General features: G+C 41.7%; 1 protein-coding gene across 4 annotated transcripts in view; it reads left to right on the plus strand.

Annotated features, from left to right (window-relative positions):
• The first annotated feature begins 10,856 nt into the window (after window positions 1-10,856).
• Window positions 10,857-15,746, plus strand: part of SNN (stannin) — a 28,307-nt gene continuing 23,417 nt past the window's right edge. For 3 of the 4 annotated variants that reach the window (XM_058849411.1, XM_058849412.1, XM_058849413.1), the window contains exons 1-2: window positions 10,857-12,567; window positions 13,468-13,586. In XM_058849411.1, coding sequence (XP_058705394.1) covers window positions 12,334-12,567; window positions 13,468-13,586 — 353 coding nt within the window. In that variant the 5' untranslated portion in view covers window positions 10,857-12,333. The remainder of the gene's footprint in view (window positions 12,568-13,467; window positions 13,587-15,746) is intronic. The other variant, XM_058849414.1, reaches the window with a different exon arrangement.

Below are 15,746 nucleotides of genomic sequence, written 5' to 3' on the forward strand. Positions count from 1 at the left end.
GTTCCCAGACCTTGCCATGCATTCAGTGCAGAGTGCACAGAACTCAGGGCAAAGTGCAAGGGGAGAAGGCTTTCCAGAGGGAGCTGCATCCCACTGCCTGGAGGGCAATGAGGCTTCAAACTTCAGCTTTCTATCTGGCAAAGGCTTAAACCCACTGACAGTCTGCTACATTCTGTCACTGAGGATGCCCTAAAATGACCTGTTCTGCTGCTTCCATCTGAAAAGACATTCAATCTAAAACAAGTCCAAACACAAACACATTTCTGAAATCTGTCCTTTTGTTATGTAGATATCAAATTATGAGAAAAAATAATTTTGCTTGTCATCATATGGAAGATAATGTGTCTGCATTGTTCCATTACCTGGATTATTTTGGAATAAAGTGCTTAAGAACTATACAAATAATTTTAATTGGCTGTGCAGGAAAATCCAGACTACTGGGTAGAAGTGACAAGAAACAATTATTTACATAAAGAGGAAGACAGATTGAAAAGTTTGAATTTAAAGCTCCTGAGTTGGCTTTTCTTCTTTGGCTTATCAGGATGAAGAGGTTGCAGAAGTGTCTGAAGTGGCCTTGTGGCATTTCCTGGGCTGGTACAGACCCTTTATAATGGTTTTACTTCTCTTTGGTCTTCACATCTCCAATCAGATGCACGTTTCAGGGAAAAGGGAAAGCACTTCCACACTTTGCTCAGTGCAGAGAGGATAAATAAAAGAGGCAGTCTGGAAAGCATTTTGAAAACTGACAGTTCAAAGAGAGTCAGGATGTTCAAAGCTGTAGAGTCATAAATTAATCATTTTTCACACAGCACATAAGTGCTATATTTTTACTGTTTCTTCATTTGATGTCAGCAGTCTACCATATCTGTGAGGCACAGCAGCACACAAGCTCATTCCCCATGATAGTAATCTGACACTTCACTTTGAATCCTATTGCACATTTTAGAAATATACAAATTTCACAGTTTCTTTGTGTTTCCATTTTGTTTGAACAACTGTGGTGAAAATAAAATAGTAAGTTGTATTTCCCTCCCCTCTACAAAACACTAATCTTGGTTTTTAACTTTTTTTTTCCTGCATATGTTGCTGTTTGTTTTCCTGATTCTGCAAGCATTCAGACCTGTTATGCTGTAGGAATCAAGGTATGCATTTCTTATAGAGCAAATTACTTTCCATAAATTTAAGCTTTTCTCTCACTATTTTAGTAGCATATGAGAGAGGTCAGTGTTATTTTTATGCTCCTTGTTAGAGAAGAAAAATAACTTGCTTTCACGATACTAAAAAGGGCAATGACTGGGACAATTTTATTGTATTCTTCTACTTGATGCCAAACAACTGGAACCTTGTGTCTCATGTCACACACACCTGGTAAGTGGGGGTACTCTTCCAGTCCCCAGACCATGGTACTGGTGGATCCCAAAGGGAACTCCAGTCACTGCACATAATCCTGTGTGTGATGTTTTCTCCTCTCACATCTCTTCATTTTGTGTGTGTCACCACTCCAGACTCTCATGATGCAAACATGGCTGGAATATAGCTGAGTTATTTCAAGTTCCTGTAGGAGCAAATCACTAAAGTTTTTCAGAGAGGAGCCTGGGCACCTTTAACACTTGGCACAAGGTAGATAGAGGCAAGCTTGCTGTTACAGGACATGGAAGTTGGAAATTTCTGTTAAATTAGTTTATGTAGAAAACCCAGATATCATTTGTATTTGAATGGGTCACAACATACACAGTCTTCCATGCTGTGAGGAGAAAAGAGCATTTGAAGAGCTTTTGAAGAGTTCTGCCAGTGTTGCTTTGCAAAACTGATGATTCCAGCCATTGGTACAGTTCATGTGACTCCTTTAGCTCACAAAAGAACTGTTCATAAAGAAATAAAGAACACATCAACAGCAGAAAATTCAGGTGTTGTATAAGGTATTTTCCAGAAGACACGTATCTTTGTGAGGGAACACCAATTGAAAAGCCTAACAAAAATTCCCATTTATAATAATAAGGTTGCTGATTGAATTTTAAAGTTGTCCACTAAGCTGATTCAGCAACAACGAAGAAAGCTGAGCCAAGAAGGATTTAAGCTGCCAAGTTCTTGATCTCTAATTCTGCTGTTAAGTGCATCTAGTAATTTGTTGTCCTAATTACAGCTCTTTCCCTTTTTTTTAATAGGCAATCCTCTGCGTATTGGAAGGAAGAGGTGAAGAAAAAACTGTGAGGAAGTGCAAATGTAGTATCTACAAAGAGTGTAAGTGCCTTAGGTGCATTGGCATGACAAAGCCCCTTTAGAATTTACTTGGAAATTAAAAGAGCTGGGGTTTTTTTAAATAATAAAAAAAAAAACATTTAGAACACAATTATGTTTAGTCTGCCCTGAAAGGAGTGCAAGAGAGTAGGAGCAAGCTTCCTCCTACAAAAGAGTTTCATTTTCACAAAAAACCAAAAAAAACCCAAAAAAAACCCAAACAAACAAACAAAAAAACCTAGGATGGCTGGCTGCATAGTAAATGCAGCTAAGTGTTTCAAGCTGACTAGTCCATGCTGCTAAGGAATCTCTTTGTTGTACCTTTACTTAAATACAGCTCCAAGGTTTCTGTTGGCAGCTGGGATTTAGAAAGCACTGCACATGCCATCTGAAGAAGCATCGTGTTCAGCATCTCTAGCTGAACAAAACTGGGCCACAAGCAGTGACCTGGACAGTGCAAAACTGTGCATAAAAAACCTACTACTGCTCAGTCAAACAAACTTTGAAATCTTTCTACTGTTCACACAGCCACCATTACCTTAGCCTCACAAAGTCAGAGCAAAGTTTTTGGTTAAGGAAAAGGAAAAAGGAGGGGAAAAAAAAGACAGAAAGGAAAACCAGTTTTAAATATGGTTTTCACTGGAATACCCTCTCATGACTTCCACTCATGGATTTTCCTTTTCAGTACTGTAAATTGCCTAACATATGAGTGTGGGCCATGGTTTCTGTCACTGGATGCTGCTGTGTAGACAGTGACAGGTGGTGGTGTTTATTTTTATTAGACTATGTACTATGTAATCAGAATACAAATGTAGATTTGGTTTTGCTTCAGTGGAAGGATAGGTTTGGAGGAAAGTAAATCAAATCTCTAAAACTGCATATATGGCCAGTAGCAATCTAATACAATAGGAAAGGGGATTCTACCAGAACACATGAAAAGCTTTCACAATTTTGCTGTTAATCTTCCAAAAATGTGAAAATCTCTGTTTTATTTTAAAACAGTGCAGGCAAACATTCCTCTTTTATCACCCTTCTGCCACACACAAAATTTCATGCAAGGAAAGAAGCCAGCTTATTTGAGGTAACACAACCAGCCTACACTGGAACAAAAGTGTTTCTGCCAGGTCTGCAGAGATGGGAACTAAAGTAAAGAAAAGGAACTCTGGCTACGCACTGACACTCCAGCAAACAGAAGTAACTATTACTACATAAAATAGAAATATGAGATCAAAATAATCACACCTGTCACATCCCTATCCAGACATCTGATAACAAGGTCCAAGAGAAGCCACACACCACATAAAGCTAAACTGCTCACAGTGATAACTGTGAACAGATCTAAATTGTGCCCTAGTAATACCTTTCATGTTTGAATACCTACATGTTTTCTTAATTTTTCTGTTAAAAAAAAGTGTACCTAAATCTGGAAGACTATTCCCAGAATCCCTTCATGTCTGATATCCTATATGCCACCTGAAGCTACAGTCTTTCCATACAGTGCTTCAACAACAAGTAAAATTGAGAGGAGCAATGTTTGGAATAATCCCCACAAGTTTCTGGGGTGATACTGACATTGCCTCACAGTGTTCTATATTCTCCTTTAGCTTTTAAAGCATTTTTCTTGTCCTTCAGATATTCCGATCTCTGTTTTTCTTGCTAATATTATTGCCATAGAGTCCTTGACTCTTTAGAAGAGTAAAGGAATTAAGGGAGTTGCCCTGTGTTCATACATGTTACTTAACTGCTCTCCTATCAGCAGCATTCACTGTAAGTCCTGTTACTCAGTTTGCCATATCCCACAAGTCCCAATACAGCATGTTGTCCTTGCCAGCACTCAGCCAGTGCCATGGCCAGCTGCCAAGATGGGAAGAGCTATAGTGTCTAACTCTGGACAGTGTAGGCTATCTAGAATATCCATCATTAGTATAGCTGCAGTAATGAGTCACAGCAGAGAAGCTTCACAGGAAAGTCCAGTAGATATAAGACTCTTCAAAAAACAAAGAGGTTTCTAAAATGGAGAGCTGGTATTCAGAGGGAGGTGTAAGAGCAGCTAGACAATAGGGAAAAAAAATAATGTGTCATTCTATTTAAAGGATTATATATTTTTCCACATAGCACAGTGAATCTGATTTCTTACAGCAATTAATATAAACTTCAAAGAATATGCACTTCCAGCTCTGGAATTCTGAAATGCAGTGGAAGGAAAAAACTGAAATATTTCCTACAAAAGTTGCCTTGCAGGGAATAACTGCTGACTGAAGACCTCACCGTAAGGAATACCATATAGGTTTTCTTTTACAGAAAAGTGCAGTGCTGTTTCAAAGCCCTGTGCATTCACCCTGGGGAATCTCCAGAGCACTTTGTACTGTAAGAAAAATATCTTGTCATTAATGACTAATGACTAGTGGGTAATCATGCAGAAGAGTCTCTTTATCTGACAGGGCTGCACACATGGATGACTTGCAGCACAATTACCCTACTGTGGTTGCTAGGTGGCAAATGTAGTGCCTAGAAAACATCTGATTCTGACAGCATCTGTAAACTGTTTTGTAGGAACAGCTTTACCACTGCATAAATTCTGTAACAAAGAATTTTCTAAACTAGAGCTATTCCAAACAAAAGCACCACAAAAATCATATTTATACTGAACTTTTGACATATACAACTGAACCCACATTTCTCAGGATAAAAATTTACAAAACCAGAATTTTCTAAAAGCTAAGTCAACAAAACAGCTAGATCACTAGAGAAAAGACTGTTCTGATCCTTGCACAGTTTACTGGCACTCAAAACTCTGCCCTCCCAGGACAGACTTCACACTGCTCAAATAAGCATTGCAGCTAATGAAACAAGGATGTAAAATTTTACTTGCAAAATAGTCAAGCATCAATGCCAGCTTCTTGTGCACTGCTCACCATGCAGATATAACACCTTGGTCTTCAAACACCCCCCTCCCTAAGGATTTGCATATGTTGGTAGCTGTAGTACTCTACCTAGATTCACACCCTAAACTCTGTGACCCTTGCAACTTTGTGGCCTTCTTTCAGGAAATGTGCTCCTCACATAGTGACCAGTACATCCTCTACCACTGCAAACTTCCATTTCATACCCTCTTCATCTCTTCTACCCCTGTCTAAACTGGTCACAGAATGCTACGAACAATTAAAATGTAGCAAAAAGCACATATTCTGACATTTATGATTTGACACAGAATAATGCAGCTACAGTAGCAGAATCAGCCCAAATTATGTCCAGCTGTAGATACTCAGACAGAAAGTACACCTAATCCTAATAAAGAGAAAAAAAAATCTTTGACACTTGAAACAATGGAAGTAAATGGAAGAAGGGAAAGTTACATAAAGTTGCAGGAATCTGAAGGAGAGTGGAGGCCTTTGAACAAACACCATCAGAACAGATTATGGCTCATCTTGTAGTATAGTGAGTAATTTCTGGTATTCAGGAAAATAATCTGAAGATTTTAATGGCAACTCAGACAATTACTTATAATCAGACTGCTGTAATAGTCTTCCCTACTAGTAGATAAAACAACTCCTTCAAGTATTAAATATTGCCTCTGTTAAATGTTCTGATTACTCTGGTGCAATATTACTATTCTGGGTTTCACAGGTTGTGTTTACTCCCAGGACAACAGGAGAAACAACTATATCCAGGCAAAATTTACCAGGAAACTTGTAGAAAAAAAATTATGACCAGAGTTATCAAGAGACAAGATGAAGCTGTCTGAATTTATTTGTCAGCTTGGGCTTAGGTTTTTAGATTATTTCCATCTTCCCTTTTTACATCACTGAAACCCCTATTTTGTCTCTAAACCACCCCTAGTTTCTCTCCTAACATCAGGCAGTTAGTCCTAAAGTGGAGTAGCAAATGTTTCATTAGATTTCTGTTCTGGGTAGGTATCAGCCATGTAGTGTTTTCTGGTTTCCCCAAGAGCTGCCACTTCCAGTTTGAACAGTTCACTGTGATTTGTTTTCAGAGGTGCTCCTAAAATTCAAAGCTAAGTCAAGAAAATTGGCACAAATGTTGAGATAACAAGGGATTTATTTTTCTCTTTGCTACAGTAAGGAAGGTTCAAACTAGGCTTTATCTGGAGAGATGTTTCACTGCAGTGCAATCGGTCCCAGTAAATGCAATGCACTGGGGGACACTTTGATTTGTATCATTGCTCTTACACTGTTTCAAAAAGCACTTGGCGTAAAAAGGAGGACTATGGCGATCAAGTCTAATAAGTCTCTTAAGAAGTTACTAAACATTTGACTACTCAGTCTCAAAACAATCCTACTCTGATCTGAATGTCTATTTCTATGTGAACATAGCTCAAATACACTGTGAAGCATATGGACCAAATTCAACTCTGTACACTGAAAAGGTAAAAAAAAAGTGTAAACACAAATTTGCAATCTAAACAGTTTTTCTTTAGGTTTCCCCCCCTAACACATCCAATATATATCTTGAAGACAGGAAATATGGCTCAAATAGGGGAAGCAGTAAACAAGGAGAGGGCTAAAAAACTGGTAGTTGGTCAAAGCCACTTTTTGTTTATTTGATCAAATTCACTTTAAATTGTAAACTTGAAAAAGAAAGCTTCAGTTCCAGTGTACTGGATAGAGTACTTACTTATCCATATCACCAAATCTGCCAAGGTCTAACAAGATCCATACATAAACGCTAAAGACTCCTTTACAGCTGGATTTTTTAATACCTGGAAGAAAGAAGTTGCTTAATAAAATTAGTTCATGTGGCCAACTCTTCCAGAAAGTTGCTAAATCACTCAATTTTTCATGAAAAGTTTCTTCATTAATTAAAGAAAATTAAAAACGCAACCACACACATACTGGTTAGCAATGTAATTTTTAAAGACAATTTGTATATTTTGGTCCCTGCCCTTCTGGACTATCTGCAGGCTATGAAGGTTGCTAAGCCTGTGCCTATCTAATCTTCCATTTTTGCAGTCCTTCAGCTTCCTACTAAGAAGGCAGTCAGAAGCTGATTGCAGACTGTTTCTCCTAAAAGAAAGAGACTGCTTTGCCAAAGGCGAAGCATATTCTGTGCCAGCAGAAAATAAGAGCACACTAGGTTCATCCAGAATAGGAAAAGGCTGTTACACACAGGAACACAAAATATGTGGGATTTTATCCATGGATGAGAGAAGGAATGAAAAAAACTTTTTGCCTCTGTTTCCAGTCTTGCAACAGGGAGCAGCTTTGTTGTAAATCTCTTTGTGGCAAAGTTAAATTGAAGGAAATGTTGAACCACTCTAACAAATGTGCTTTTCAAATGTATATCAAGGAATCTATTTTTCAGCATAAAAGAGTTACCTCTAGTGCCAAGCAAACACTGTTCCTGTAAGTGGCGTTTGTTACACTGCCAGATCTTTCAGCTAGGAAACCATCACCTCTCCTGTCTGCTACAGATTGGGCCTGCAGCCTAATTACAGAGCAACATTTGAATTTGCTAAAACCTGTCTGGTGTGAAGTTTAAAATGACATGCTTTAAAATGACTGTTGGATGCTAATTAATAACCTGTAAGGATGGGGAACTGACTGCACCCAGATCCACAGAGTGAGCCTGAGATGCTGGCACTTTCTTCAGATGTCTTTTCTCAGAAGGCTTCACAACTGTGGCAGAGAGCTTTAGAAATAACTGCTGCACAAAGGAAATGCTTTGTACCTTGTTCATCAGTTTTCAGGTACAAAAACAGCCTCCAAAGCATGAGACAAAGATGTTCAACACAGCAAATTCATCTTCTTTCATATTTTGAAGCTGTGGAATTGAATAGGAGATAGCTGCAGCTATCTCCTAGTGTTGCAGCAAAATAAAGATTATACTTTTCACGGTGAATATGATATATAGCAGTGTTTTCACCTTTTATCATCTGTGGCGTTACATATAAAAGCTGTCTTTTCAGGGCAGAATGCAAGGCATCCAAGCAGAACCACCTCTTGTCCCAGCTTAGGTTCTATGCCAAAAAAGGGCTACAGCCTTTTGAATCCTAAATTAAAGCTTACACTCAAATGGGTTTTAAATAATCAATTTTCCCTGGCCTGGATTCACAGTCTCTCATCATGAAGCACCACTTACAGCACTAATCAGAATTACAGAATGCATCATTCAATTATGCTGTCATATAAAAACTATCTTTTGAGGATTTTCTTTTAAATAGGTGTGGTGGGTATTCCTAGCACTAATGCAGAAGTGGCTTGATTCTACTATTCAGATATACAGTGAGTCTATTCTCACACTAATCTTAAAAGTGCTTTTACATTTCATGAGTCACACCCATAATTACAAATAGCTGAGTACAAAACCCAACAGATGCTTTCTTAAGCAGAAGGCTAAGGAAAGCTGGTATGGTTCCACAGCAGAGGATTGCAAGAAAAGCTTTGAGGGCATGTACAGCATGCTCCAGTAGAGGAAGCAAATCCTCGTTTAGTATTACCCTGAGGTTTTGCAAAACTTAAAAAAATTTAAACTTTGACCTGTACAAACTCTTCATATACTTGCATTTCTTTTCATGCACAGAGCTGGATTAATAATTTCTCATGCATTTTTTTTTCCAAGTGAAATAAGAAAACATAAAACCTGCTCAAGTTGCTGGAGAAGGTCAACTTGATCCCATTTTCTCTGTGTATGTGCTCTCCAATGACCTGTAAGCAAACGTGCAAGATGTCATTTAGACCTCCTCAAACAGACAGCAGCAGTTTGTCCTCTTTATCAATCCCCCTATAGACCTACAAAAGTGTTTTGTGTGCTGTCTTTCCCTGATAAACTTTCTAGAGTGCACAATGGTTACCGAACACATTTTGCACCAAGGAGTGCTACAGAACAACAGGAAATGGAACATATTATAGGTGTAATTTGCATCTGCTGCATATTCGCTGTCCTTCCAAGTGCAAATGGACGGAGCACATGGTTTATTTTACTGGCCACCATTTTGGAAGTAACACAACATATGCCCCTAATTAAAGGAACAAATATTGACAATAATTGTTCAAAATTTAAGCATAATGAATATACAAAGAATATACTTAGAGGGCATAGGATATAACTGACAGAAGGAAACCCCAAGAGTAAGTACTTTTAAAATAGCCACGTTAGCAGACACAAGTGTGTGATGTGAATTTACAACAATGGAAACAATTTATTTCTAACAAAAAAAAAATAAAAAATACAGACATATCTTAGTCTGGTCATTTATTTCTCTGACAGTGGTATAGTTCCTGAAGACAAACAAAAGAATCTCTGTAATTAGTAACACTTAAAATCAAAACTGCTGGAAACTATGCTTGGGTCAGAATAGCTCCAGCAGAGAGCCAGATGACTGTGACAATGACAACTACAACGGCCCCCAGAATTCTTCTACGGATAAATCCCAGTGAAATCTTATAAGCACATTTAATGGTTTACTCTTGAGTGCTTGTGATATGAAAACATCAAAGCAGAAATGTGTGCTTTAAACAATAGTATAAATTCAGAAAATTGTCAAATCTGTTTATGTGACTTATGAATATTGAGGAAGAAATCTTACTGATAAGCTTGTAATTATTTTCCAAGGAAAAGAAAAGTATCTCCTGCAGTAGCGTGTTGCATGTTCACAGTTGTACATTACTTGTGCACAGCTAAGGAGCAGCAGTAAATAAATAAATAAGAGAAAACTCTCATTTTTTCATCCTTAGCACAGCTGAAAACCAATGACCTTAACTGAGTATGCTTCAGCAGCTCCTGGTGAAGAACACGCTGGGTTCTTTGCTCCCCATGGGTGGATCAGAGATCATTACACCCTTGCCCCTGCTAAAAGCCTTAAGGGTTAACCGGGGATGGGTGAAGGTGGGAAAGTAAGAGGCGCTTTTAAGTGATTTTGAAGAATTAACAGCTCTGTACTTTTTTCACAGCAGACTAGAAATTTCCCATCCAAGTCTGCGCAGAGCAAGCAGCCCATTTACAAAGATAAGAAACTGATGTGAATGAACCTGCTTTGTTCTCTGTGCCATTTACTAAATATGAGATGCAAAATGACTATTAAAACTTTCTCAAAGGCAAAAAGTTTTCAAATTATACCAGAAGAGAATTCCATTCTTCTCTTAAGAGAAGATTATTGCAGCTATTACTGCATGGCTTTCACCAGTCAGCTTTGTCGTAATTGCATTCATGATTTTTGTACAAAAGGGCATGACCCTTCTCACTGAAATGGATTGGGACACTTGGAGTGAAGACTCCATCCATGGTTACGTAAGTAAAACAGGCATCTCTGGAGAGATTAAAGTATCAAAATGAGATTTAGACATCTTATTAAAGTACTGGCCCAAAGGCTACCTCTGCATCTGCTCACCTGACAGGTTACTGCCATCGCCAGTACTTTGCCAGACAATCCAGACCATTAGTTACCAACAGTGAAAGAAACCCAGTATCTGTGCTTACTCCTCCCCTTCTTTCAAGAAGGATTATGAGCTTTTAAGGTTTAGCAGTGTTTTATCATCTTTTCTATGGTGGTTGATGCATACAGACAGTAGAAACTGATTCTGCACCACATGTATTAGATCCAAAGTTTAAACAGTTAATCTTACATTAAACGATGACTTTTATAAAAAATATTCTTAACTGGCTGTGGTATCTCAGATATTCCATGCTACCATACAGTTTTGATTAAACAAGCTGCAGGATGGTGTGCTTGGGGCAGTGTATACCCTGAATGGGCCATATTTAGCTTTCCACTGAATGAGAATAGAAAGAGACCATGCACATTGCTTCATACTTATGGTGGACACTGCATCTGTGGAAGGAAAAATTAGTTTTACTCAATAGAAAATTTTAGTGTTGTGTTGGTTTTGGTTAGAATAGAGAAAGTTTTCCTCACAGTAGCTACTGTAGGGCTATGTTTTGGATCTTCCTTGAAAGCAGGGTTGATAATTAAAAGTGAACAATAAAACAGAGTAATTTGTTTCTCTCCCCCATCCTGCTAATGGGCAGCTTGTTCACTGACTGGGGCTAAACCACCAGATAAACTGTGTTGTAAAACAAGTTTTTCTGTAAGTCATGGTGACTTCCAAACTTGATCTTCTGTCACAGTCTATTCCCTGAAAACTAATTTTGCCAGACTTCAGATGAACCTCAAATACGTTGGAATCTGTGTTACCGGTAACTATACCTCATCAGAGGAGTCGCAATATTCTTTTTTACTCCAGTGACGACCAGTTTCAGCCGACAGGTGACAAACCCCTGTATTGGGCAATTTCCTAACTGCAGCACCATGGCATGAATTACCAAATATAATGGGTATACTGGGAATGAGACTTCACTGCAGGTTTGAGGCAGACACCCTCAGGCGCTGTCTGCTCGGGGCCACGGATGGAGGGGCCCAGCAGGGCCGTCAGAGCCAACACTGGCGGCTCAAGCGTGGCCTCCGCTAACGGCGCCCTCGTCCTGTTGCCGCCCGGTGAACCGAGAAGGCGCCTCTTGCGGGGTCACGGAGGTGTCCGAGGGGTTTTATCCCAGCGGGGCTGGGGAGGTGAGAGCTGGGGCTGGGTCAGCGATGTCCGACACCCTCACTCCCTGGCAGGGGCGGCTGCGCCCTCACGCTCGCCTCGACGCCGCGCGGGTCCCAGGGCTGAGGGCGGAGCCGGCGAGGGGACGGAGCGCGGCCCTTCAAAGGAGCCCTTCAGTACAGCCTCGGCTTCCGCGACCAGCCAAGCAGCGTCTGGAAAACGTGTCCTATGGAAGTGGCTGAGGGAGCTGGGTTTGTTTAGTCCCGACGAGGCTCAGGATGGACCTCATCACTCTCTACAACTGCCTGAAAGAAGGTGGTAGTGGGCTGGGGGCCGGTGTCCACTGCCGTGCCCGCAGTGAAGGGACCAGAGGAAAAGGCTTAAAGCTGAGACGGGGGCTGTTCGGCTAGTCGGACAATGGAATAGGGAGGTGGTGGCGACACTACCCCTGGTGGTGTTTAAGAGGAAGAGGCGTCTGCATGTGGCTCTGGCTGATGTGGTTTAGAGGTTTGGGGGTGATTGTGGTGGTGCTGGGTTGACGGTTCGACTGGACGGTATTAAAGATCTCTCCCAACCTCAATGATTCCACTATTCCATGCTTCTACGATTCTCTGGCTCCGTGATACTGCTCTGCGATTCTGTTCTCACCCCTCGCGGGGCGGGACCCACCGTGGCAGTCACGGGAAGGGAGGGAAGGGCCGCGGGGGCCCCTCCCGTCAGCTGTTGCTGCCCGGGCCCCGATTGGCGCCGCGCGGCGCCGCCCGGCCCCCGGTATAAGGCGGCGGCGCGGGCGGGGAAGGAGCTGCCGCGGCCGCGGCGAGGCCGGTGGGTGAGTTGGGGCTGTGCGGGGTGGTGGCCGCGGGCGAGCGATCTGGGGGCGGAGGGAGGCTCGGCTCGGCTCCGTGCGGGGCGGGGATGGGCTCGCTGTGCTGCGAACAGGGGCGGGGGTTGGTGAGGCGGGCAGGCACCCGCGCTGGGGTCGGGGCCGCCTGAGCTCTCCCCGCGTTCCCCCGCCCTGGGCCAGAGCCGCCCCTTCTCGCTCTTTGTGTCCGCCGCAGCCCGCGGGAGGGTCCGCGCCCGGCCCTGCCGGGCTCCGAGTGGTGCTGGGCGCCCCACAGGCCTCGCGTGGGCCCCGTGGGTGACTCGGGGCTTCCCCCAGCCCGGGCGTCCCGTGCCGCCTCGTCGCCTGTCCCGGGGCTCGTCCCCGTCTGCCGGTGATTTGCAGCTGCCTTGCCGTGCTGCAGTCACAAGGCAATGCCTCACGGATCGTCGGCGGCTGTTCGGGTTGGGCGCCGGGCTCCTCTCGGCTGGAGAGGCTCGTCCCTGCTCGCCCAATGCAAGGAGTTCGGTACGTGCTGCAGGGTATGTCCAAACCGACCTTTATGATGACGATCCGGGAGTTTTCGGTAACGTAAGTTATTCAAACTGAATCTTGTTCCTTCGTCTGAGTAGCTGCAGTGTACCGTGCCGTCTCGTGCTCCTTTTCCTGACACAAATGTAGGTGTAGACATTTGTTAGTAGATGTTGCTTTTGAATAAACCTAAAGAACTTGAAACCACTTGTGAGACTCTTGCCTTGATTAGCAGGTAGGTGAAACAGTAAGGGGATCTTTCCCTGACAACTTGTGCCAGAAACCAGCAGTTAAACATAATTATGTCATTGGAAAGCCAAAAGTGAAAGGCACTCAGGATGCAGAGCAGTTGGAGACCAATGTGATCCCTCTCCACAGGGGAACAGCAAGAAGCAAGACTTCCCAGACAAGATCCAAAACCAGTGTGACCTTCGCCTTTCTAATAAGGTGACTCAGAAACTGCGTAGAGGACTCCTAGCCAGAACTGCTTGGTGCAGGTACGTGACTGATTCCTGGGGTACTTGCTGTCTAAAACTTTGCGCTGTGTATAAAAACTGTTTGACTCTCAGAAACATTAGGTGCTGTGTAGCTGCTGTTAGACAAAGCCATTTAAAAAAAACCCTAAAATGACACATTTGGAGATCTACCTTGAATCTAAATAAAAAACCCCTTGTTTTTACCAGCAAATTTAATGTTGGCATCTCAGTAATTTTTCTAATATAGCAAGAATTAAGCTCTGTCAGGGGATATATACAACATACTACTTCTGGTAATGGAATGTCAGAAGTGACTCTTACATGTCAGGACAGACTTTTCATTAGAGCTCCATGTGTATGTGACACTGACATAAATATCTGGAGTATGACAGATGTGTTGTCAGCCATGCAATTGCCTCTTAAGTCAACATGTTCTTAACACTATAAGCCTGTTTCCAGTTCTGTATTAACTGGCTGACTTGCCTGACAGGCAGTTAGAGCATAAACCTCCTCCACTTGCTGTGCTGCTGAGAAAGTCTGTCTGCTTTTGTAACTGTCGTCATGTCTGGAAAACATCTTAAGCTGCTACTCTCTCATCTCTCCATCTTGCTGTCCTTCTGTAAATTACCAACTTCTGTGTGGATTGGCTTGGTGCAAAGCTTTAAAAGTGAGTCTTAATTAAGTCTAAGGTACCACTACACCTCATGTGGGAACTAACTGCTGTTGCAGCCAACGCTGTTAGGTATCAGCTTTCATTCTAGAGTGTCTAACAGTTGCCTGAATGTTAAGTTCTTGGAATACTGTCCACAGCTAATTAGCCACAGAAAAGCCTTCTTTTATTCCTCAACATAACTGTAATAAGGGTTGGGAAAAGATGATCTGCATTGAAGCCTTCTACTAAATAGCTCCCTGCTTCTAAAATAGCCTTTGGCCAAGCCCCAGCTTGTGCAAGGTAACCTGGCATTATCAGAAGGAGGTGGTATTAACTGTAGTTAATGAAGAATAAGTGATACCTTTTTTTATGTGTAAGTAGTGAAGCCTGAGCACTGCTGTATTGTAAAGGCCTTACTTTCTGTGGGTAGTGTGGATACACATTTGTGTGCCTGTGGTAAACATACAGCACTGATCTTCCCAGTGGGTTCTCACCTTGTCTTCCATTGGCAAGAAGGATGTTACTGTGATGAGTATGCAGCATTCCTCAAAAGGGATTTTGCTAGCAGAAACAGGAGAAATCATTTTTCACAATTAGAAGCACATTGATTACAAGCTGTTGTTGGAGGCTTTTTAACTGAACAGTTTTTACTGATTTTTTTTTTTTTTTTTAAATTAAGCTGAAGGTCATTCTGGTAGCTTTATTCTCATTTCCTTACTGTGCCCCATTTAACTTACTTTAGTGGTATACTATAATACAGTAGCTCCCACCTCCTCCCCTCCCTGCCGCCCCCCCCCCCAAAAAAAAAAAAAAAAGAGCCCAAAGACTTAATACTTGAACCTTGACCATAATGGCTTGATGAGGACTTCAGTACATTTGGGTGAACTATCATAAATTTACTTTTGAAGGCTCTTCCTATACCTTTGGCTTGAATGGTAGCAGTAAAGCATGCCTGCAGGCACTAACAATAGTGAACGTAGCAGCACAGTGCCTGTAATAATGAAAAACTTAGTTTAGAAAATAATTCTAGTCTTACACTGCATTTGTCCCCTAGCAGCCTTCTGCAATTCTGCTTTTCTGTTTGTCCTTTACTTACAGCTTCTGAATTGGATAATAAAACTTCACAAATGAATTTCTGAGTACAAGCTGGTATTAGGCAAAAAAAGAAAATAAGCAACTTACTTACGGAAAAATGGTTTCTAGCTGATGTTTTCACTGCCTGATTGCTGTAAGAACTGAAATAGGCTATTTGCAGTTCACACCAGTGATCTGACTAATCTCACTAATGAGTAAATATACTTAGATGCTTGATTTGATAGCAGGCTGGTGGGCAGGGACATAGCTGTACAAGTGCCACCAAATATATATGGATGGTGCTGGCAATTCCTTTGAAGATCAGGAATTTACAGCCTCTAATATCTTCCAGTAAAAGTGATGAATGAAGGCACTGTTGCTCCTGGTATGCTCATAGGAGCTTTTTAGCTCAGGTAGGCTTTAAGGGGAAAGTGAGTCTGAAGTGTTTGTGGCCT

Source organism: Poecile atricapillus, chromosome 14, assembly GCF_030490865.1.
Source record: "Poecile atricapillus isolate bPoeAtr1 chromosome 14, bPoeAtr1.hap1, whole genome shotgun sequence".
In the NCBI taxonomy this organism is placed as follows: domain Eukaryota; kingdom Metazoa; phylum Chordata; class Aves; order Passeriformes; family Paridae; genus Poecile; species Poecile atricapillus.